Here is a 23,096-nt window from a genome sequence, read left to right as displayed (position 1 = left end):
TGTACAAAGACTATAAATCCCATGCTGGACTCCTGTGCTCTTTTCTAAAGTGAGAATTGAGTACAGTTGTTTTTAATGTGATTTCTATCATCCTTCCCCAGCATCCTGCCCAGTGCTGTGCAGTGGGAATGGGCAGTACATGAAAGGGAGGTGCTTGTGCCACAGTGGCTGGAAAGGAGCAGAATGTGATGTCCCCACCAACCAGTGCATCGATGTCACCTGCAGCAACCACGGGACGTGCATCATGGGGACCTGCATCTGCAACCCAGGGTACAAGGGCGAGAGCTGCGAAGAAGGTATTGGCAAGATGCATTCAATTAGCCTTTGCTTGGCTTGTCGTTAGGCAATTACATGGCTGGAGGCAGTTCACAATAGGACTGGCACTTAAGCAGAATGGTAATAGGCACCTTAGGGATACAATAGATGGATGCAACATAAAAAATGATATGTTGTAATAACTTGTCGTTAGCTATCGTATTTGTTCAATAATTCAATGAAAAGCCATCAGATGCTTCAGACAGGCAAATCTAGTTGAAAGTCCAGAACATCTAATCATATGTTCAAATGTTCTTCTTAAAGCATCGTTGCCATTTACACATCTGAACGTGTAATTACTTTTGTAGTGCTTTCTTCTCTGTTGTGCTATGCCAAGTGATTTCAGTTGCTTGCATATAGGAAATGGTGGCCTATGAAAGTCCTTGATTCTTTAAAAGCTTAGAAATGCTCAGGACTTGAATTATTATAAAATTCCGCTTGAAAATAAGATATTATTTTAATAGTTTTCATAGCTTTGTATATATATATATATTTCTTTTTCTTACATTAGCCCCCAAACATTTTTCATTTGCATTTAGATTTGTGACTCCGAAATACAATGCCTTTTAGCTCTTATCTTTCATCTTTTTGAGCAGGAAGTCACCTGCCATCATAAACCTTTATCTTCTCCAGTCTGTGACTGCTTCTTATTGCTAAGTGAAAAAGTGGACAGTTTTCTAAGTGTACAAATCATTTGGGCAGTAACAAAAATGCATCCAAAAGTATCTGATTTACAGAATACTCTTCAGTGCTTAAGAAAAATGTTCTCAGAATTCTATGCAGAGAACCTGAGAGGTAATTATGTTTAAATTATGCTTCTGTAAATGCAGCTATAAGGCTTCCACTGCCTGGTAGAGTTAAGACATCAGTTTGATTCATGTGTAAGAATCATTAGATCTTGAATTAATTTATAGTTGTCCTCATGCATGCGGGATAAAGATTTCTCTGAAATGGCTTTTATTTTACAGACAATGGAAAGAGGCTGAATTGGATTCAGACACTGAAATGGCATCTAATCTAGCAATTCTTTTGACATTTCGGATGTAACACGCCTTCTGTGTCTATAGTTTTAGAGATGAAGACAATGCCAGCTCAGTGACTGTAAGCCACCTCCTGAGAAAGCTTCACTGTAGCTTAAGAAGGCACAATTCGGTGAAGCTGTGGGCCATGCAAACCCCAAAGATGGTGACTACTGAAGTGCCTTTAAAACATCACCTTAGATTTCATTATTTACAAGATCGTATCTTTACTGAATAAACAGAAATGAAAAAAATACTCGTTTTGCCTTCAGCAAGTCCTGTTTAATGTGTGTAAATCACAGTAAGATTTGGCCTTCTAACAGGAGCCTTTTTTCCATGGTCATATTCAAGCTGCAAAGTCAGATGGCCCTCGGTTGTTTCATGCTGTCACTGTAGCAGGGGACAGCATCAGGCCTGCTAGGTAACAACTTGAAAAAGAGCAAAGAACAAAGAGAATATCATTTGCCTTACAAGTCCTGTTTTGGACTTTCCCAACTCTGCATTTGTTTCTCATATTCCAGGCCTGATTGGTACTGCCTTGTGAGGAGGGGGGGGGGGGGCTAACATGGTAACACGCCACATGGGAAATCTTCACTGCATATATACATTCATATGTACAAATCTATGTTTATTTAAATCCATTTTAAAAGCTGATTGATACTATTTTTTTAAATTGTTTTTAATTTCTCTTCTAAGAGCCACCATCTGGCATCGATTACTTTTTATTATTTCTCTGTTCTTGTAGCTTTGCTGCTTACTCGTGTTTAGAATGGCTTTTCATTCCACTGTTTCTTCTGTCTTTTCTTTTCCCCCCACAGAAGTCGAGCAATGTTTATAAAACACTGGCCAGCAGTCTTACAGGAGTTTTTTCTTTTCTCCATCCTCAGTTTATTGGCCAATATTTTATAAGGCATGGGCTAAGCCAGCAAGATGTTAAGGGAGGGGAGCAAATTTAATCAGTGAAAAATGAGAAGTTACTCTTTGGGTACTGCAAAAAAACCTAATAACTCGTGTGACCAACGAAGCATGAAGCATATTGGGGAAAAGTGTAGAAGAGACTCTAGCCTTGCCTGCTGCATGATTAATCTTCTTGGCAAAGGTTCTGCACAAGGTTGAACTATAAATGGGGCATTTTCTAACCAGAAATTAGACCATTTGGGACATTTTCCAAGCAGCAACACATATATATGTAAAACTCTTTTTTTTTTTAATTATTATTATATTTTTTTAAGTATGGGAGATTTTGTCAGCACTGCCCTCCTGCCCTCATCTCCGCTTCTCTCAGCAGCTTCTCTCCTGAGCAGTTAAGTTTGTCAAGCAGAACTCCCTAAAAATATAACATTGTACTCCAGATCCACTAAGCAATTGATGAAGAAGAAAGCAGAAGCCCCTAATCCTGTCCCAGGGCCTTTGCACTGGTGCAGAAAGCCTAAAGAGATACAGCTAGTGAGGCTGAGATTAAAGTAGCCATTGTGTGTGACATTTTCTGAAAGGGCTCATTTCAACATGAAAAATGGCCTTGGGATTATGATAAATGGGGGGTTCTGACATGCACATTCCCCTCCTATAATCTGCTGTGTTGGAGCTGAGCTGGTGGATTGTCTGCCACCCGTGATGGAGCCCCCTGTAAAACTCACCTTTTTCCCAATTGACCTTCCGAGGGGATGATGAATTGCCTGGAGGTAGCCTCTTGTCAGTTAGCCTGTGATCTTTGTTCCCTACGTTCAAACCATCTGCTGAGAGCCTAGGAGGCTGCTAGTCCCTTTCTCAGTCCTTTTCCTGCTCATTACTGCTGAGAAAGAACGGGGCCAGGGCTCCAAGGGTCTCATGCTAAAATTGGCACCTAGCTCCCAGCTTGCTAGCACTGAAGGAGATTTATAGACTCATCCTTTCCAGCCTCTTACAATTTTCGAGAATTGTTCCAGCTATGATCAGGGCTCCAGGAATCAAAGAGAACTCAAAATGCTCTCACATGCCTTGGGATAGTAATTGCTGAGCCATTACTTGTCAGAGCGAGGAGGTTTTGTGAATCCAGAGAATTATCAGAGCAGCTGTTGTGTTTCGTGTTAAGGTTTCTGGATCTGAAGCAGGTCATTGGGATTCTTATTAGCTTTTGCAGGAAGAATAGGAGCTGCAAACCTGCTGTGTGCACGGTGGCCGTGTTCTGCTCCTCTTCATTTGAGCCAGGAGCAGCTTCCCTTCTGCTCCAAGCCAGGCTGACTCTTGTCACTGATCCCCATGGCACTGCTCTAGGGAGTCCCACATGCTTTTATACATAAATAGGTGATCACCTCCTCTGGTTCTTTTTTAGGAGGGTGTCTGATGCGTTGCTTGTTTTGCTCTTGCTGCTGAAATTGTCCCGTGGGCAGAGGAGCTGACAAATTAAACAAATTAAAAGAGGAGCTTGACAAAAAAGCCTACAAAGCACATAACTCAGGACGTACAGTGCATGCTGCTGTTCCTTACACCCAACTGAATTGTCTCCAATCTCCTTTTGAAAACACCTCTTCTTTAAAAACAGAAGCCATTAAAAAAGTGCATTTGTGGAGCGATAGAAACAGACGAATACCACTGTAGAACAAAATATACGTTTGTTTTAATCCTTACTCCAAAAAAAGAGAGGATGTGTTTAAGATGAACGTAACTGCCTATAAAACCTGCATAAGCCTCAATGTATTCTTCAGTTTAAGCATATGTTTTGCTGAATCGGGGCATAAACTTCTGCTGAGTCCTTATGTAAAATTCACTCTCAAAAAACTAGAGCTCAGCTTTGAATTCATTAGTAGGAGTAGTTTAACTTATTCTAATAGAATAAATGGAGATGCAATACGTGTACAAGAGAATATTATTCTAATCTTAACTGACGTTAGCCTGTTCTTACTTGGAAGGTCATTTACTACTGTAGGCCTGGATGAAAGAACACATTTCATCGTATATTTTTTTCCTGTTTTCATGTGTTTTAGAATCATAGAAATCGTTTGAGTTGGAATAGACCCTTAAAGGCCATCTGGTCCAACTCCCCTGCAATGAACAGGGACACCTTCAGCTCCACCAGGTGCTCGGAGCCCTGACCAGCCTGACCTTGAGTGTTTCCAGGGACATTTACATCTCATTCCAGTGTGGGGACAGTATCTCCTTGAAGCATCTGTTTTGTGCACAGTGTGGCTTTCCTGTCTGCTTGGAGCCTTGAGATGCTGTAGAAATAAACTTGTGTAGATGTTGAGCTGATAGTTTCCCTTTCTGAAATTGATTCCCTTTGTCTGCTTTCCTTTTCTTTCCTGCCCATAGTGGATTGCATGGATCCTACCTGCTCGGGACGAGGCGTGTGTGTGCGAGGAGAGTGCCACTGTTCAGTTGGCTGGGGAGGAACCAACTGTGAGACCCCGAGAGCCACATGTCTGGACCAGTGCTCTGGGCATGGCACCTTCCTCCCTGACACCGGGCTCTGCAGCTGTGATCCTAACTGGACTGGACACGATTGCTCAATCGGTAACGTCAGCGATGGTTCCAGTTGTTCTTTGGTTTATTTAAACTTTGGAAAATATTCAGACTTGGGACTGCAAAAATAGCACTGCAGATGTGTTCCTGTAAAGCTCACGTTGGGCATGACTGGAAGCAGAAACGCCATAGCTCAACTGCATAAATAATGCTGCTTCTATAGCTGAGCATAGAACAATATAATAAATAACCCCATTAAAGCCACGTAGGCTTGCTTGAGTACATTATATTGCTATGCATGTAATTGATGGTCTGCACATAACTGCTTGCTCTGGTGTTGGCTTTTGATGAATCCTTGTAGCCAAGGAATGTCCTCTTTTGATTTTTAGGAGATAACTAAACACTCTTTAGGTTACCATAAGCAACAAAGAAAGAGGTGATAGTTCTTCAGATCTCTTCTCCCCTCAAAAGTTAAGTGCTGTGATTTTCTAAGCTCAGCTTGAGGAGGAGGAGTGGATGTCACATGAGGTTTGTATTAAAAGGTTGTAAGCTGTGTCCCATATCAAATGAAAAGGAAGTTAACTGGGTGGAAGCACTGGATACCACGAGTACCAAGAAGACAGATCTTTATAGGCATTTTTGTGTAGAGGTCTCAAAATATGAAATTCCTTTGTTCCTTGTCTAAATGGGTATCGTGCTCAAAATCTGCATCTGGTAACTGAAGTGGCAGCTAAGGAAAAAGTGTTCAAGAGCTTTTCTTTTTTACTTCCAAACACAGCTAGCTTTTAGATGCCATACTGAGGAATGCTATAATACATTAAATAATCAGAGCCTATGGGGCATTAATCTTCTGGCTTGTATGTACTGTGCTCACAAATAAAAGACCTTAGCAATAACAGCTTCTTTACCTTAAATAGATAGGGTGGAACTAGGCTAGAAATCCAGGGCGGGTCTGGTTAGGCAGTGAAATGGAATGAATTTTCACACACACACACACACACAAAAACACACCTATGAGGAGATTGGGTATAGTAGAAAAATTGCACAAATAATGTTTTCACTGAGGAATTACTATAATGCGTATAAGAAATCAGGTTAATTGCTTGCAAGAGTGTTAAGGGAGTGATTTCCAAGGGTAGGGCCAACTGAATAAACTTAGAAAGGCTATGAAAAAGAAAAAAAGCTTCTGTACAATGATCACTCAGGTTAGATGTCATGTTAGGAAGCTTGTCATATGGTAGAGTTGGCTGGGCTAAGGAATACAGCAAAAGGAAGGACTCCTTGCCTGGGGCTAAAACTATACTGATCAAATCCTCCACAAATGTAGAGAGAGAATCTGTTGTGCCTTGAGAGGAGGATACATTTGGTGTCAGACTTTTCCTTTTTCCCCACAGTAACATCTCCAGTTCCATACTCTGTGTATTGCATTTATAAGACCACAGGAAGGGAGAAGGTAGTAGTGATTTTGTAGCAGGGTTCATAATTGAGTCATTATTCTGAGTTTATGTGGAGGTTCAGGGATTGCATGGATGGATTCAGAAAAATGTTCACTTCTACACGCAAACAGAACTTACTTTCCCATTGTTAACCTGCAGGGTCATGTTCAGATGATTTATAAGCTTTTTTTATACTACTTTTATAAATCCATCCAGTGCAAACTTTCTTTGGCAGCGTGAGGTTATTTGAGACAAAGTTGAGCATCATTCCAAGACCTTTTTCCTCACCAAGCTGCTTGTAACATTCAGGTTATTGTGCCTCACAGCTAAAATCGCAGCTAAGGTGATTTGTAAACTTCCATTTCTAACCCAGACCTTTCCACTGAATTGATGACTTGATTTGAAAGACAGATTTACTCACGGGATGTGTGGTACCCTTCTTCCATGATTAAAACAGAGTGAGCAAGTTTGTTAGTACACATAGCAACACTGCCCAGGGTGGGCAGTAGGGGGTCCTCAAAAGAGACTGAAAGGGACAGACTTTATTGTCCTATAAAAATGCAAACAAACAGAATAGAAAAATTAAGTGGACTATTTAAGTACTTGCATAAATCAACCTCAGCTCTGCAAAGAGGTTAGGACTGCATTTGCTTCCAGTGAAATCCAGAGGACTGCGTGCCTACAGTGGGTTTTCCAGCTCTCAACACCTTCAAGACTATTAGCTATCTGAAAGGTATGCTGAGTTCATTTAGAAGGTAACAGCCAGTATGGGGGGAGGAAGGTGAAAGTCCTGGGTCAGAATCATAGAATGTTTTGGGTTGGAAGTGACCTTAAGGATTATTCACTTCCATCCCCTTGCCTTCATTAGGGACACCGTGTCATTGTCATACATAGAAAGTAAGACTAGACTGTCTCTGAACCTTATACTCAACCTTTCCATTATGTAGATAGGTTTCACCTGCCTTAAGCAACAGCCTTAGAGAAACACAGCTTGCAGCATAAAGCCCTTTGTTTTTTTTTTCCACAAAACAGTAATATTAGAGAGATTCTTTTTTTTTTCCTGTTTGGATATCCTTTTTCATTCCATCTAGCCTTTTCTCATCACAGACAAGCTGTGCAATTCAATTTCTCACATGTTCTGCTCTACGGTATCTTGTAGAAGTAATAAGGTACCTTTTAAAATTATTTAGCTTTAAGTGTGTGCCCACTGCCAGTATATCCATAGCACCACAGAATTTTCATTCTGGAAAAATCCTTCCTAAACATGCTTCCCTTTCTCATACAAGGGACAGAGTCCCCTTCCCCTCAGCGTGCTTCTCTTTTTTGTTAGATTCCCCCATATAAAGTCTTTTAGTGAAAGTTAGAGAAGTCCCACGAGAAACCATATGCAGAAGAAACAGGCATTTCAAGTTCTCTCTGAACAGAATGAAATCTCTTCCCTTTCGCATCCTTGTGCTGTTGTACAAGCAAATACAAAAAGGTCCTTTATAGCCCAGTTCAGCTAGAAAGTCCAGGGCAATGCTCAGCACAAGAGGGCTAATTAAAGAGCCACTCATCCTAACCACTTTTTTCCAGAGCCTACCATTACAGATCTTCTGTATCTTCAGCTCTTGGCACGCTATCTCCCTTCACCTCTTAATAAGCCCTAGCAAAGGACTTCGCTCCCCAAGCATGGCAGCTAATGAAGCCATTATAAGGCAGCTCTCCTAACCTCATATAGTCTGAGTATAGCAAGAAGAAGGAAACATCCTGTGCTGCAACATGAAACAGAACTTAATACGTAATAGAGTCTCACTCTTGACCTATTTAAGCTGGACCAAATATTTCTGGCTAATCAAGAGGCAACAAAACAGTTACAGTAAGACATACTTGCTGACAGGGAAATGAGCGAGTCATGTTGATTGTTGTAGGGTGAATACCCTGAATGAATAGTACCCACACAATATAATGAGGATGGACAGTGTATTTTCAGATGGATTATCCAGACGGTATAAAGACACTTGACAAATTAGGAAGGGCTCACCTGTCACTGAAGTTTGGCTCACCTGGAACTCCATACAGGAAGGGTCTCCAAGAAGAGATCCTTCCCCACAGGTGGTCAGCCCTTCAATGGGGTCTGGGAGAGGTGCACTCCACCCCTTCTGGTCACACAGGTGCATTGCCTTCGCCTGTGCTCCTGAGGCTGACTCAGTGCTCACTTCAGGTGATCAGTGGTTCAGTCCGTGGTTCAACAGTTCCCATACAACTGTGTTTGGGGAATGCTGTTTCACAGAGGGATCTCAGTGATACATCAGTACAATCCCAGGGCCATCAAAACAGTATTATGTTTGGATCCACAATCATTCTTAGAGGAATTATGTTATCTAATATTGCCCTTCACTTTCCTCAGATTTAAAGCAATGATTTCACACTGTTCTTTATTTGGCAGTTGACATTTGGCATGCAAGATACTCACCAGAATCATCCAAAAATTGATTATACAAAGCATATTACATATCTGTGTAATAAGTATACTAATTTCTTTTCTGGACAGTTGATGATTGGACATTGACCTGAATACAGATAAGGATTCCTCCTCAGTCACTCATTCACAGTGACTCACTTTATACACAGCTAATATCCCTTAAAACTAGACTGAAGAGCAATCATAGGAATGTTGCTTGGTCTTGAATTGTCAGGATAGATACAAAATCATAGGCTGTGTGTTTAATGATAAGAGTTGGCAACTGAGACAGGGATTTTACTGGGACTCCAAAAAAAAAAAAAAAAAATTACAAGTTGTGATGCTTTAGTTTTGTGACTGGAAAGGTGAAGAGAGCATGCCTGGACAGAGACTGAGGCCGAACTTGAGTGCTTGTAGCTCATGAAATCGAGTAGTTTAATCCTATCCAGAGCTTCTCTCACTCCTTCTGCTGCTAACAGTGTTTCTGAGGACATATCATTTGAGTTTATGACTGCCCTTTTCCCTCTCTGTGACATTTAGGAAGTACTACTATCCAGTGATGATCTCTAGAGGTCCCTTCTAACTTCTCCAATTCTGTGATTCTGTGATTCATTTGCTGCCAGACTTCATGAGGTCTACATTTGCAAAGATATTTACGCATTTACAATTTACCTTAAGCAAATGCAGATTATCTAACTGTAATACAGCGTTGCAGAGAACTTCTTCTCAGCTTCTGAGCTATTCCAATGTCTAGAGATGTGTCTTCAGTTTCCTAGGAGATAATCCCAATGACCAGATCAGTGCAGATGCTCCGGGCAATCTTCATCTCAAAGTGAAGAATGAGAAGGCTGAAGCAATCCAAAAGGATGACAATTTGAGGACAGAGGTTTCACAGCCTGAGTTTTAGTGTCCATTGACCATTTTTCCAAAGCAGAGAGTGACTGGAGTTTGAGAGGGGGGCAGATCACCATCCATCTCCTTAACATTTCTAAATGAGGTGACCACCGTGCTTGGAACAGAAAATCCAGAGTTCAGGATTAAAGGGTCTCAGCCTCAGCTCTCTGCTCATCTGAATTTGTTTTCTAGGTCTTCAGCTCTTAGTTAGGGTTTATAAATTTAACTCCTGGAAATTACTGCCAAAATCTTAGGCACTTATCCTAGCCACACTTACTGTGGCTGGAAATGTTATAAATGTCCTTGATGTTTTTTGATCAAGTTCAGTTTCATGCCATCCCCTGCTGCCTTAAAACTTCCTTCACCATTACAAATTTAGTGGAGCAGTTGTCCTAGAGAAGAGAAACATATGCAGAAGACTGTTCCAAGTTCAGTTAAGTGAAAATCCTTGAAAGAGAGCTTAATTGAGTCTTCATTGATTTAGCTGCCTCCGTATTTGAGTAATTCATGTTCCTTTGGAGCTGTCTGGGTTTCAGCTTTTGAGAGATCCTCAGTTCTGCCAAATAACTGCAGAAGTCACAGCAGGCATCATGATCACAGATTCCTCAGGAGAGAGGCAATTACAGAGCTGTAGCATTTAACATTAAAAAAAGAAGAAAGAAAGAAAATTGCCTCTTTAGCCTATGTGACCTGTTAAAAAAGAGTAGTGATCACATCTGTAACATAATGGTCGTAATATTTGGATGTTTGTAGCCAGAGGGTTGGTGTCAACAGCTCTGTCCAGTTGGAAGCCAGTCCCAAGTGGTGTACCCCAGGGTCCATGTTGGGACCAGTGCTCTTTAACATCTTTATCTTCAACATTGATGGTGGCACTGAGTGTACCTTTGGCATGTTTGCTGATGACACTAAACTGAGTGATGCAAGTGCGACAATAAAAGGGAGGGACACCATCCAGAGAGGCCTGGACATGCTCAAAAAGTGGGCACATGAGAATCTAATGAGGTTTAACAAGGCCAAGTGCAAGGTGTTGCTCTCAGGTCAGGGCAATCCCAGATATGAGTACAGACTGGGAGAAGAGTTCATTGAGAGCAGCCCTGCTGAGAAAGACTTGAGAGTTCCAGTGAATGAATAGCTGGACACGAGACAGCAGTGTGTGCTTACAGCCCAGAAGGCCAACGGTATCCTGGGCTGCATCAACAGAGTTGGGGCAGAGGGCAAGAGAACTGAGCTTGTGGCGCTTGGAGAAGGCTCCAGGGAGATCTTGTTGTGACCTTCTGGTAATGAAGGGTACTTTAAAGCAGGACGGATACTGACTTTTCCCATGCTCTGCTAGTGACAAGGAGGGATGAGTTTAAACTAAAAGAGGGGAGATTTAAGTTAGATGTTAAGAAGAAATTCTTTACTCAGAGAGTGGTGATGCACTCGGACAGGCTGCTCAGAGAGGCTGTGGATGTCCCATCCCTCAAGGCATTCAAGGCCAGGTTGTATGGGGCTCTGGGCAGCCTCATTTAGTGACTGGCAACCCAGCCCATAGCAAGGTGTTGGAACTAAATAATCTTTAAGGTCCCCTCCAACCTAAGCCATTCTATAATTCAATGATTTGAAGATATGCCTAGATAAACCCAGCCTCTTTATAGTGGGGAAATAGTGTGAGTCTCATAGGGCAGGCTGAAGACTAGGTATTTATCCACTGGTTGATAAGCAGTCCTCCATGGCTTTTCTGCTTTTCATAGTCATTAAAGTTGGATCAAAAGTGAAATTAACATCTTTCTGTTTTCAGTGAAAACACTTTCTTAAAAGTTATTGCACAGCACACTGTAGCTGGAAAAGCTGTTGCCTGTAGGGGTGTAGGTCAATTCATGTCCATTTACAAGTAACGTTTAGTTTAAGATTTTGTATCAGCTAATGGTAATGGCTGGATTTTTTAGTACCAATTCTGTTGTATGAATGAACAGTGGAGACAGTATTTCAGGAAGCACCCACTAGAGCAGCACAAAGTTGTGCACTCCGCTGAATTAAGCATATTTTCTATATTGTAATCAGTAGATAAGGAGACCAAGAGGAATGAACCTTTAAAGATGAAAGTCAGAGCAAATGCATCTTCATTTTCCAGTGCCTTTTTTCATCTGAAATTGTGCAGATTATCACATGCCCATGCACACATACACACAGAAACATAGTTCTCATATATCTTACCAGACAATGTCATATCCCATTGGTCAAACAGCACCAGGGTTAACACAATATGTGTGATAAAAATTGATTTCCTTGGGCTTATTGGTGTCAACCTTACAAAACAAAGTCTCATGTTAAATTCATGTCATGCCCAAGGCCACCAAGATAAAAAATCCATCTTCGAAAAATGTTCACATAATTCCTCCTCTAGAACATCATTTTCTTCATTTAGGGGTAAGGATGTCTCTGTAAAAGCTGAGCTTTACATCAGCTGTCACATGGAATAGGTCTGTTCCTCTCTAAATGAGGGTTGCTCCCCTTTAATGCCTGGGAAGTCACCGGCTTGTCTTTTTCTTAGATTTAAAATGCATACAAGGAAGAACAAGAGGACTAAACCTGAGGATATGACGTGAAACTAAAGAATATCCATGTATTTTACATCTTAATGACTTAAGGGGAAGATCAGCAGCAGGCTGTATGCTACCATAAATGATCTTCCTTCAGCTGGGAGCTTGTTCTTCTCACGTCATTAATCTGGGGCAACTGAAATTTTGGGCTTCAAGAGTAGACTTCACAAGATGCCATCAAAATCTGATCTGGTTTGATACTCAAGTTGCAAACCTATTCCCAAAAGCCTTGCTTTGTCTCTTAGCAGTCATTGAAATCCAGGAGATGTTTTGTACCAGCAGCGATTTCATCCTCAGCTTTTCAGAACCACAAGATGCTGATCTGTGAACTTGTGATCTTCCCCATTTTATTCACATGCTGAGAAGTTTTCTCTCTGAGGGAGTAAATTTAGTATGTGCAGCACTGAGCTCATACACAAGGCTATCAGAGTCTCTGCTTTGTGGATTGGGAAGGAATAAGTGAACTGCAAAACACAAAAGCGATAACGAGAAACTTATCATTGCACAACATCAAGTGTTCGATGTCATTTGGATTGTGAGTGCAGATTTTAGCCTACCCATTCCCAAGATGAACTCCCCCTTTAAAATCTCCTAGGCTTTTTATTATTATTAATAATAATAATACTAAAAGACTAAAGCTGCCAAATCATATAAAATAAAAGTATTCAGGATTACCATTTTACTCCTTTTCCCTTTGGTGTAGAGACCCCATGTGGTGGGGGGAAAAAAGGTAATACTTGAGATGAGCTGTAGTTACTTTCGCTGGGAATCCACTTCTTCAAAAGTCAGAACATCTTTGTTGTGGTAGGTAAATGGAAAACAAAAACAAAACAACAACAACAAAAAACACATGGTAAGGGACGGGGGGTTGGAATCTCCCAGTAAAATAGGAAGAATCATAGAACCATAGACTCACCAAGGTTAGAAAAGACCTCCCAAGTTCATCCAGTCCAACCATCCACCTACCAGACTAAACCACATCCCTCAGCACAGCATCTGAACACTTCTTGAACACCTCCAGGGATGGTGACTCCACCACCTCTCTGGGCAGCCCATTCCAGCACCTGACCACTTGTTTGGAAAAGTGTGTTTTCTTAACGTCCAACCTGAATCTCCCCTGGAGGCCGTTCCCTCTAGTCCCATCTCTAGTTTCACAGGAAAAGAGGCCAACCCCCATCTCACCACAACATCTTTTCAGGTAGTTAAGGTCTCCCCTGAGCCTCCTCTTCTCCAGACTAAACAATCCCAGTTCCCTCAGCTGCTTCTCGTAAGACTTGTCCAACTTATGTTTCAAATATGAATTCACACTTACAGCCTGATTGTTGAAAAATAGACTTAGCTCGTTCCCCTGGGCAACCAGAGATCCATCAATCTTGTCTCATCTCTGGGATCTGTTTAGGATCTTAATTTTAGCCACTTTTCTGCTCACATCAGCACTCAGTCTTGATCAGATACACGGACCAAGGGAGAGACTGAAGGAACTTAAAACTTGCCTTCTAGCTTTTGTTTCAGACTTGGCCAAAAACAGTGGAAGTGGTGATATCATCGTCTGTCTCTGGCCATTAGATCACAAAATGTTTGGTCTGATTAGATCATGTCTCAAGCTTAGAACAGCATAGGTTCAGTGGTGTGAGAAGCAGTCCCCAGTCTTCAATGACCTTCTTTCTCTCATATCAATTCTTCTAGCATTGGTTCCAAGTTGTGGACCCCTCAAAGAGCCATGGGAAGACTATTCCGTCCTCTGTTTATTTTCTACAATAATTAGTGCTAATTCCCAGCATGCCAATTTTAGTTCAGCATTCTTTCCCATCTCCAGTGTGACCTCAGCAGTCCCACCATGAGCTCAAAAATTCTTTATGTTTGGATCAATTACCTTCTGTGCTGTGGACTTCTCTGTCTGAAAACAGCATGTACCAGACTGTGGGGTTCACGTTAACTTGGGTAATATAAAGGATAAATGATTTACAGCACCAGAACAGGCTGCTATGCTCCGTGGTTAAATCAAGTCACTGTTAAAATAGTGTGTTTTGTGGATGGCTAAGCAATTTGCATGTTTGCTTGCATCACTGAAAATGTATGCATATCTGATGACCAAATTTTGGCTGCATCTCTGCTTTTGAAAGGAGGAGCCTTGCAGTTTCTGGACTTACATCTTTTGACCACATAGATGTCCTCAGTTTTGTGAGTCTTGAGCTCAGCTTCAGAATGTACCCTCTTTTTACAATAAGATTGCCAGAATATCAACAAGATGGGTTGTGCTGTCATCTACCCTGATGGAGTTAAATCAAGACTCTTCTCTTTAACTTCACTCATTTGTCTGGGAAAGTATGGTTCTACCTACCACGGCATGGCTTCTAGGCTGGCATTAAGTCAATTCCATGTTGGTGGTTATGTGTACTTCCTGCCACTGTGACCCTACACTCTGACCCTACTGGAGCTCACTTTGACTAGAGTTTCTGCAAGGGGCTTCTGGGTGTTTCCATCTTTGTGAAGTCACGTTTTGTTCCAGTATAACATGGATGAGATGAAATATGAAGAGAAACAATCTCAGAGTCAGTAAAATTGGATAATGTAACCTGGAATAGAATAAAGTAACCTAAAACCAGAGGTCATCAGTGTATCAGTGAGTACTGAAGACTGGAAATCCATGGTTTGATAGCTAGACTGAAGTGGATTCAATTGATTTAGTATTACTTCTCTGCCCCCTCCAAGTTCCAAAATGATCGTGCCCTAAAAACCGTCATTACAATTTGCACTGGTGAGCACCTTTCTAATGGTCTTGACAGATAAAAATTTGAAAGGGTTTTGGAGAAAGCATTTCTTTTCCATAAAGGTGGTCATTCCAGACCGATGTTGAGGCAGCACACAGAAAAGATCCCATTTGAATGGATAGACAGGGACGTCTCTGGATATGTCAGCCCCACGCATTTCGTACAACGTTCTGTGTCTCTTTCTGAAAAAGCAAGGAGAAAGATGAGTAACAATGATGTTTCAAAGTTCTTTGGTCATAAATAGTCTGAGGTAAAAGAAAAACCTGTATAGTCGTGCCGAGCTCAGAGTAAGGGAATCCCAAGCAAATCTAGCTTGTAATTATTTCTGCACACGCATTAGAAAATGCTGTTAAATTTATTTTAGACAAAACCAAACTGCATAGAATTAAGAAATAAATTAGGTCTTTTTAGTGACCATAAGCATGAGCAAAAGGCTTTACTGCCAAATGATCTCTTTATGGACACAGGGAGGAAATTAAAATCAGCCCAGAGAAGAATCCGTGTTAGGAACTTCATTTAATACACTAGGAATTGTTTCTTCTCTGGGAAGCTTTAACTCACATCCCAGAAAGCACAGAGATCCAATTAAACTTCAAAGAGGAAAACATAATCCCGTACTTTGGGATATTTATTTTTATTTAACAAATCTTAGCTCGGAGACTAAGGCCGTCAGTACCTGGCATTTCGTGTCCTGCTATTCAACAGAGAGAGACAGTTTCAAATAAAGTTCAGAATAATAAATAAAGGGAAGATTGACAGGAATACAAAAGTAAATCACAGCTATAGAGGAGATGCCACAGACAAAATGTGATGGTCAGTCGGTAACATTTAAGGCAAGGATGAAGATTGGGCATAAATGCTGTAGAAAATAGAGGCAGATAAAAGACAGCAGTCTGGTTTAATGGAATTTCACCTCACGGAGTTAAAGCGCTTCAGATGGAAACTGGAAAACCTTTATGCAAATATGGAGCAACCTGAAATTGCACTTAGAAGGGAGATTTTCTTAAATTCACGATAACTGTATGTTGTGCAGCAGTGTAGGTTGGGTAAGAGGTTTGATCCATTATCATGGGGATCACTAATGACTCCTCCTGTTCTCACCGTTTCTATTCCCCAGGAGTCCCCCGGTGCTGGTGCTGTACTTTCACATCATAAAAGACTCAGTCTTGAAGGACAGACAGATATCAGTGGATGGAAATGACCATACCCAGCTCATTCTTTGCCCCTTTTAGAGTTTGAAGGTGGTTCCCAGGGCACTTACGAGACAGATCTCCTGGATCTGCCTGCTCTGAGGACTTTTAAGCTCCAAATTAGCTCAGATCCACTTAGATTCCTGATCCAAGTCCCCAGAGAGTTGACACCTAGATGAGGATTTGCAGAAACCTTTCAGTTAAACACTGGGCTGCTTATGCAAGCAAAGATCTAAATAGCAAGGGGAGAATGGGGGAAAGAGATGAAGCAGGGTTAAGCTTCTGTGTCTAGCTGAGGGACACAGATAGGTGCCCTCTTTTATCAAGGATTTCCACCAAACTTGCTCCTGGATGGGTGCTCCTGCTGGGCTTCAGGTGCAGCAGGTTAGAACCAAGATGTTCCAAGTCTCTTTTCAAAGCAGTGCTCCTCACTTTACCCAGTGAGAGACAATAGCAGAGCTGATGGATTCATTTTCTGTCTCTGGAAGGCATCTTTATTTCATCATCCATGCAAATAAAAGACATAACTGTTACCTTCCAGGTATATTCTGAGCTATGTAAGATGCACTGAGATCCTTGAGCAGAGTGGAAAGTGGTCTCAGTAGCAGTGGTTTAACTGCACTTGTAAAAGCAAACAGCTTTTCTACTTAACTGGTATAAATAATAATTACTTAAACATTAGTATTACTTACATAATTGATATATTTTAAATAGGAGCAAGTAAACAGCTTATTTCTGCAAAGGCATTAAAATGCAGATCTTGCTTGCAACTCTTAAATTAATTGTCTGAGGTAATAATTACCACTTACATATTAGTATTACCTAAGTAATCAATACATTTTAAAAACAGTATGTCGACAGTTTGTTTTTATAATGGCATTAAATTATGCAGACCTTGTTTTGAGTTGTAAGCTCTGCAGGAAAAGAGAAATGACCTTCAGTCAGTGACACTGCCACAAGCAGCAGGCCTGTTCCCAGTGCTTACTGGAGAGGGATGCTCTTGGGAGGATTCCCTGCTGGGATAGCATGCTGCCACTGGGGTGGCAAGGACCGAGCGTTCAGATCTCTCTTTCTGTGCTTTGTCTTGCTCCACCATTTAAACCTGTCCTTACAATGTTTTTTGAACAGCTAATTAGCACTGTACTTCCTTCAGTTTCAGCCCAGGAGTTCGTATCTCACTCCGGAGTTATCAAATCACACAAACGAGAGTTTCATCGCACTGGAAATTGAGTTTCATCACAAAACATGTATTTAGCACTCACACTGATTGTGGACCTTTTGTTTCTCTCCATCTGTATTTCTCTATCAGATGCTTTTCCCAGAAACTCCCCATAATTTGCCTTGTAACGCAAAGGCAGGTTAGGAAAACAAGGCTTAGCTCTTCACCAGCCTCAGCCTTTCAGCTCTGAGCAGTGCCTCCCTCCTGTGCCCCTTTTCTGGAAAAATCTGCCTGAGGCTGGAAATTGCCTCGGATGAGACAACTCGGATCTGGAAAATCCCAGTTAAGGCAGATTTTTTAATTATTAAATTTTCCGTTAATGCGTTGAAGGTCAGTGGAACTGCCCCAGTTTTCAGGGAGCTCTGAGCAATTTCACCTGATCTAATATTTTAGCACTAAATCCATATTTATTAAAGGATTTAGCAGGCAGGTCAGAAGCTGCTAAATCTCTGATTCTGCATCACATGAATGCTAAAGAAAATTTTTCATCTGCATTGCTGTTCTCTAAGCTGGAGAGCTTTAAACTGTTGTCAAGCCAATTTTAGGATTTTAGGGTAGAGGTAAACATGTAAAAATGGATTTGCCATAAATTAAGCACAAATTGACATCATTATCCCTCTTTCTCAACCCAATTCTTTAATGTAATGTGAAAATAATATGAAAGTCAGGATTATGCCACATCCTGTGTTGGAAGCTACCGTGTCTGTTACATCAATTAAAAAGGGCAATGAACAAAGCATTACACTGGTGGCTAGTGTTTGATAGATTTCTTTCCCCATTTTCCTTCTGAAATATCAAAGGCAACACAGCAGACGTTTTATTCTTAAGGGGACAGATTTGGGTCAGTTTTTAGCAGGATATGCAAAAGAAAGAAAAAAAAATGGATCAGGTACAAGGTTTTTATTTGTATGAGTAATTGCTTTAGTATTCTTATTTCTGAACTGTTGTTAATGGACTGTGACCTCATTACACCTGGCAGAGTGCAAACACAGAACAAAAAGCCTAATCTTGGCCTCAGATAGCTGAGATCCATAAGCATTAAGCAAACAACAGCAGACAATGGCATGCTGATGAGGGCAGAATAAAACCAGAACACAGTTTTGGTCCATACAATACACAGAAGTAAAGGTGCATCAGTGGTCACTGTCAAGATTTTGGGTGGGTTCCCAAGGTGGTATCAGATTGTTAAGAAAGCCCTGAGCAATACTGAAGCAGCTTTACGTATCAGAGGGAAGAAGTTTCTCCTCAAATGTCGAGGGGATAAGGCAAAAAACAAACAAACAAACAAAAAAAAAAAACCAAATAACCCAACACCTTTGTCCAAGAACTAATATGCAGGCCATAGTGTCTGGTGTCCTGGGTAGGCTCTCTGCTGGAATGAGTGGCGATGAAATGGAGTAGGTCTTGAAACCAAAAATAAACAAATCCATTTTTGTCGATTATTCACATGAAAAATAACCAGAATCCTGTTAGAAAAAGGAGAGATCAAAGCTCACATTTTTTTTGGAGGGGGCTGCTAGCTGACAGCCAACTGAACATGAGCCAGCAGCGTGCCTTGTATCAGAAATGGCCAGCAGCAACTTGCTTTGTATCAGAGATAGTGCAGCCAGCAGGAGCAGGAGGTGAGCATCCCTCTGCACTTGGCACTGGTTGTGTACTGGTACCTCGAGTGCTGTGTTCAGTTTTGGGCCCCTCACTACAAGAGACATAGAGGCCCTGGAGAGTGTCCAGAGAGGGGCTACAGAGCTGTGAGGGGTATGGAGCACAGGTCTGATGGGGAGAGGCTGAGGGAGGGAACTGGGATGGTTCAGACTGGAGAAGGCTCAGGGGAGAAATTATTGATCTCTACAGATCCCTGAAAAGAGTTTGTAGTGAAGTTGGAGTTGGCTTCTCCCACTTAACTAGTGATGGGATGAGAGGGAATGGCCTCAAGTTGTGCAAAGGAGATTCAGGTTGGGTATTAGGAGAAACTTTTTCTCAGAAGGAGTGGTAATGCAGTGGCACAGGCTGCCCAGGGAGGTGGTAGTGTCACTGTCCCTGGAGGTGTCCAAGAAAAGAGTAGATGTGGCACTGAGAGATGTGTTGAGTGGGCACGGTGGGGATGGGTTGATGGTTAAACTAGATGATCTTGTGGTCTTTTCCAACCTCAGTGGTTCTGTGATTCTATGATTCACTGTCCCTGAATGGCATTGTCTTTTCCCAAGAATCTGTGATGGACCTGAGACTTCCATAGATTAATCACCCAAAACTCAAAGTCTAGGTAATTCCTTCAGAGGTACAAGGGCTGATTGTGCCTCGTAAGGACAGTGAGGTTCATGTCCACGTTTAGAATTGGATGGAGTTTGCAAAACCCCCAATTTGCTCAGAAGATCCCCTCCCTTCAAGGAACTGCAGGCAGCTATATGGGCTGGATGGCAAGATGAAGTAAAACACAATGCACCACTAGGAAGGGATAAAGCATGGCTAATCTATTCATACAAACTGTAAAGGAGATTAGAGATGAAAGGAAATACTTAGTCACCTTTTGGGAACAGCTGGTGTGAAAATATTTAACAGGCAGTGCTTTAATGCACGAGCACCGCATCCTCAGTTAGCTTAAATAGGCAGAGCAGTGTAATGCAGCCAGCCAGTCTGTGAACACTGGTATGGGAGAATTAACAGCTTTCCTTCTCATTTGCTCACATAGATCAGATGTTAGCTAATCATGTCCTCTAATTTTAACAATGGAATTGGGAAATGTACCAAAAAAATACAGCTTGTATTAGGAACGGAGGTGGCAAATTCTGTCTGTGGGACTGATAGAGGAATGGTTCACCTGTCCTCTTCAGCAAATCAGTAGCCTTCAGCTGCCTGAAAAGACCTGCATTTAAGTGCAAGCTTAATCTGACATCCATCTTGATCATTTCTTTGAATTCCACCAAATAAAGTAAAAGCTACTCGGTCGGTTTAATCACCCACGAGGTATCTGTGAGCCTTGGGGAGCTCTGTGATGTAAGGGCTGATGCATACAGCACGATGCATGTTGTAGGGCTATCTATATTGGATGGTTCCCATCTATCTTTAACCTGGCAGCTAAGTGGAAGATTTAGTTTTGGGAGTTCCTGGCTCTTGGTTCCCTGTCAGAATTAATTAAACTGTGTTTCAGGGAGCCTGTCGTTAAGTAGTTTGCTTCACAAGCGTTTTTCACAGCTGAGATTCTCTGCTACTGTATTTGAGGCCTGGGAATGCACACTACCTTACATATCCCTGATATACAACTCATGTGTTTACAACCTGGAGCTTGCACACTCCAGTGGGCGACGAACCCCAAAGCATCCCCAGCATTGTGGTTCTGGATTAGGCCACAAACACACGGCCTCATCCCGTTCCCTGGCAGCACGCTGTCTGAGAAATAGTTTAGCTGAGATGTAAACATCCTCATGGGTTTTCCATCCCTTTCATAGGAGCGTCTCCACAGAGATTCTGCCTTTCAGAAAGTGCTTTTTTATTTAATCTCTTCACCATTTTTGAATGTCACTCCATTATCCTAGTTTCACACCTTTAAATAACACCAAGAAGGCTTCTGAATATCACTCAAAATAGCTTCCTTTTGTCCCTGCCTTTTCTATTTTTCTTTTTATTTCCAGCCTGTAGATATCTTATCTTCCATGAGCTGTCATTTCCCTGACAGACAGGACACGAGACGTCAGGATATCCAGGAGGTCCTGTGCTGGTCACAGAGTTCATATGTACATGTAGGACCATCACTTTGCTTCTTTATGCCTTGTTTATCTATGGAAATAGAAAAAACAGAGTATAAAAAATACCCACTACTACTCAAACTGATCAGCACCCCTCACTGAAGAGAAAATATTGAATAGATAAAAGTGAAGTCTTTAAAATGTTTATATGGACTTTTGGAGTCAAAAGTGGAGAAGTCCTCCAAGCTGCCAATTTTCTTGCCTGCCAGTGCAGATATTTTGTCTCTTTGGAATTTCAGAGCTTCACATTCAGCAGTGGAGATTATTTTCACTGCACATCAGTGGGCTTGACCAGTGGTATCGCCATTTTAGTTTTAGGACCTGAAGATCAAAGCCGGGGAACGGGACATAATGAAAATGAGAACTGAGCTAGTAATCTCTAGATTGCTTGGTGAACTGAGAGCAAGCAAAATGGCATGTTATCTGGTGTTCTAAAGGGGAGGTTCAAGGGGATCTTATCAGTGTCCATATATCCCTGCAGGAGGTGCAGAGGGGACGGAGCCTGGCTCAGGACACGAGGCCACACTGCTGTGTGAGGGGCTGGGGGAGCTCCAGGAGCCCTGGATGTGGTGCTGGGCACCCTGCTCTGAACGTTGTTCCCTGATGGAGCAGGGCTGGCACCTTGAGGTGCCTCCAGCCTTAAACATTCTGTGATTCTGTGAATTCGAGGTATTACATTCAACACACGTGAATAAAGAATGGAAACCCGTTAGCTGAGGAGTTGTTCAAATGCAGCACTAGAGCAGGGAAAGAATAATGAGGAGCAGCAGAGGCTACAGCAGTACTTTTCTGATTTGGCTTGCAGTCTCAAACAGTACTTTTTTGAGGCGTTTCTTCTCAGCTTGTTGAAATTTTAGCATCATAAATCTAGCTTTCACTTTTATAGCTGCTGTTTCCTTTATCCTCCCCCAGACTTTGTTCATCAGGTCAGCCAAGGAAAACCAACTTTTTTTTTTTTCCAGTGCAGATTTGGTACTGCAGTAACTGACACATCCTGTGTGTTCACATATCCACCCTGATCAGCCCACTCTCCATTGCAGTGCTGTCTGACAGTCGAAGAGAAGGGCAGAAAACACACACTTCTGGGCTGCAGCCCTTCAACAAACAGATAATTGCACCATCCCTTATGTTGGTAATGGGCATGGTAGTACGATATTACCTCCCTCACATCTAGAAGCTGTGAAAATCAGTGTCTCAAAGTAAAAACTTCTGAAAGCAGCACTGGAGTCCTGCATTTCACTTAAGCATTTCACAGTGTAACTTTGACTGACTTGCAGTGAGTTTTATGTTCTCTTACATTTAGGCAGCAGGTAGCATTTGCAGAGTATTGCCTCACATCCATGATTTAAGCACCCCAGGTGACCAAATACTTTCACAAGTTTAACCCTAAATGGGACAGACAAGTTTTCAGTGTCCTAAGCACATTTGAACTCCACAGCTCTCTCATTAGAGATTGACATGCATAGAAACAAGTGTCTGAGAGCATTTGGAGACCTCAGAGCTACTGCAGCAAAAGGAGTTGGACTACATGACTTTTAAGGGCCCCTTCCAGCTCAAAAGATTCTGTGATTCTATGAGCTTGGCTGGAAAAGATTCCACCACCCTGAGCTGAAGTAAGCAGAAAATAGCTACTGCGTTTGCATTGCATTTGGAAAATGAGACTTTTTCTAGCCACGCAAAGCAGTGCTGCTGTTACTCTTCGCAGTAGGTCTCAGCATGAGGGGCTGAGGATTTTGCAGCCCTCTCGTATGGGTTGGTACAAAACTTTCCTCTCAGGGAAGGGTACGGTCCAACCCCACATCACAAGTGTGTTTAACTCCCTGCACGGCCCAAGCCTCCTGCTGCTGGTGGTATTAATTATCTAAACACCAAAGCAAACCCAAGGAAGGCTTGAATTTCAGTCAGGTGTGATGCTAATGCAGGCTGAGTAGTTCTGAATATTTTATGTGCAGCCGGTGACCTGAAGTAAATGTCTTTTATAATACCTGTCTCCCCACCACCACAGGCCTCGAGGCCTGAGTTCTGCTCTCAGTATGCTCAGAGGCACTG

The 23,096-nt window shown here is 41.9% G+C and overlaps 1 protein-coding gene across 1 annotated transcript in view; it reads left to right on the top strand.

Moving 5' to 3' along the window:
• TENM4 (teneurin transmembrane protein 4) overlaps positions 1-23,096 on the top strand; it is a 334,278-nt gene that overhangs the window by 191,031 nt on the left and 120,151 nt on the right. The window contains exons 10-11 of the mRNA XM_065729933.1: positions 102-296; positions 4,623-4,823. Of these exons, the coding sequence (XP_065586005.1) occupies positions 102-296; positions 4,623-4,823 (396 nt within the window). The remainder of the gene's footprint in view (positions 1-101; positions 297-4,622; positions 4,824-23,096) is intronic.

The sequence above is a fragment of the Cyrtonyx montezumae genome, unplaced genomic scaffold, assembly GCF_038088225.1.
Source record: "Cyrtonyx montezumae isolate F1298 unplaced genomic scaffold, pur_monq_1.0 scaffold_12, whole genome shotgun sequence".
Taxonomy (NCBI): Eukaryota; Metazoa; Chordata; class Aves; order Galliformes; family Odontophoridae; genus Cyrtonyx; species Cyrtonyx montezumae.
The sequence above is the reverse complement of the archived record's forward strand: the minus strand, read 5'-3'. Positions and strand labels throughout refer to the sequence as shown.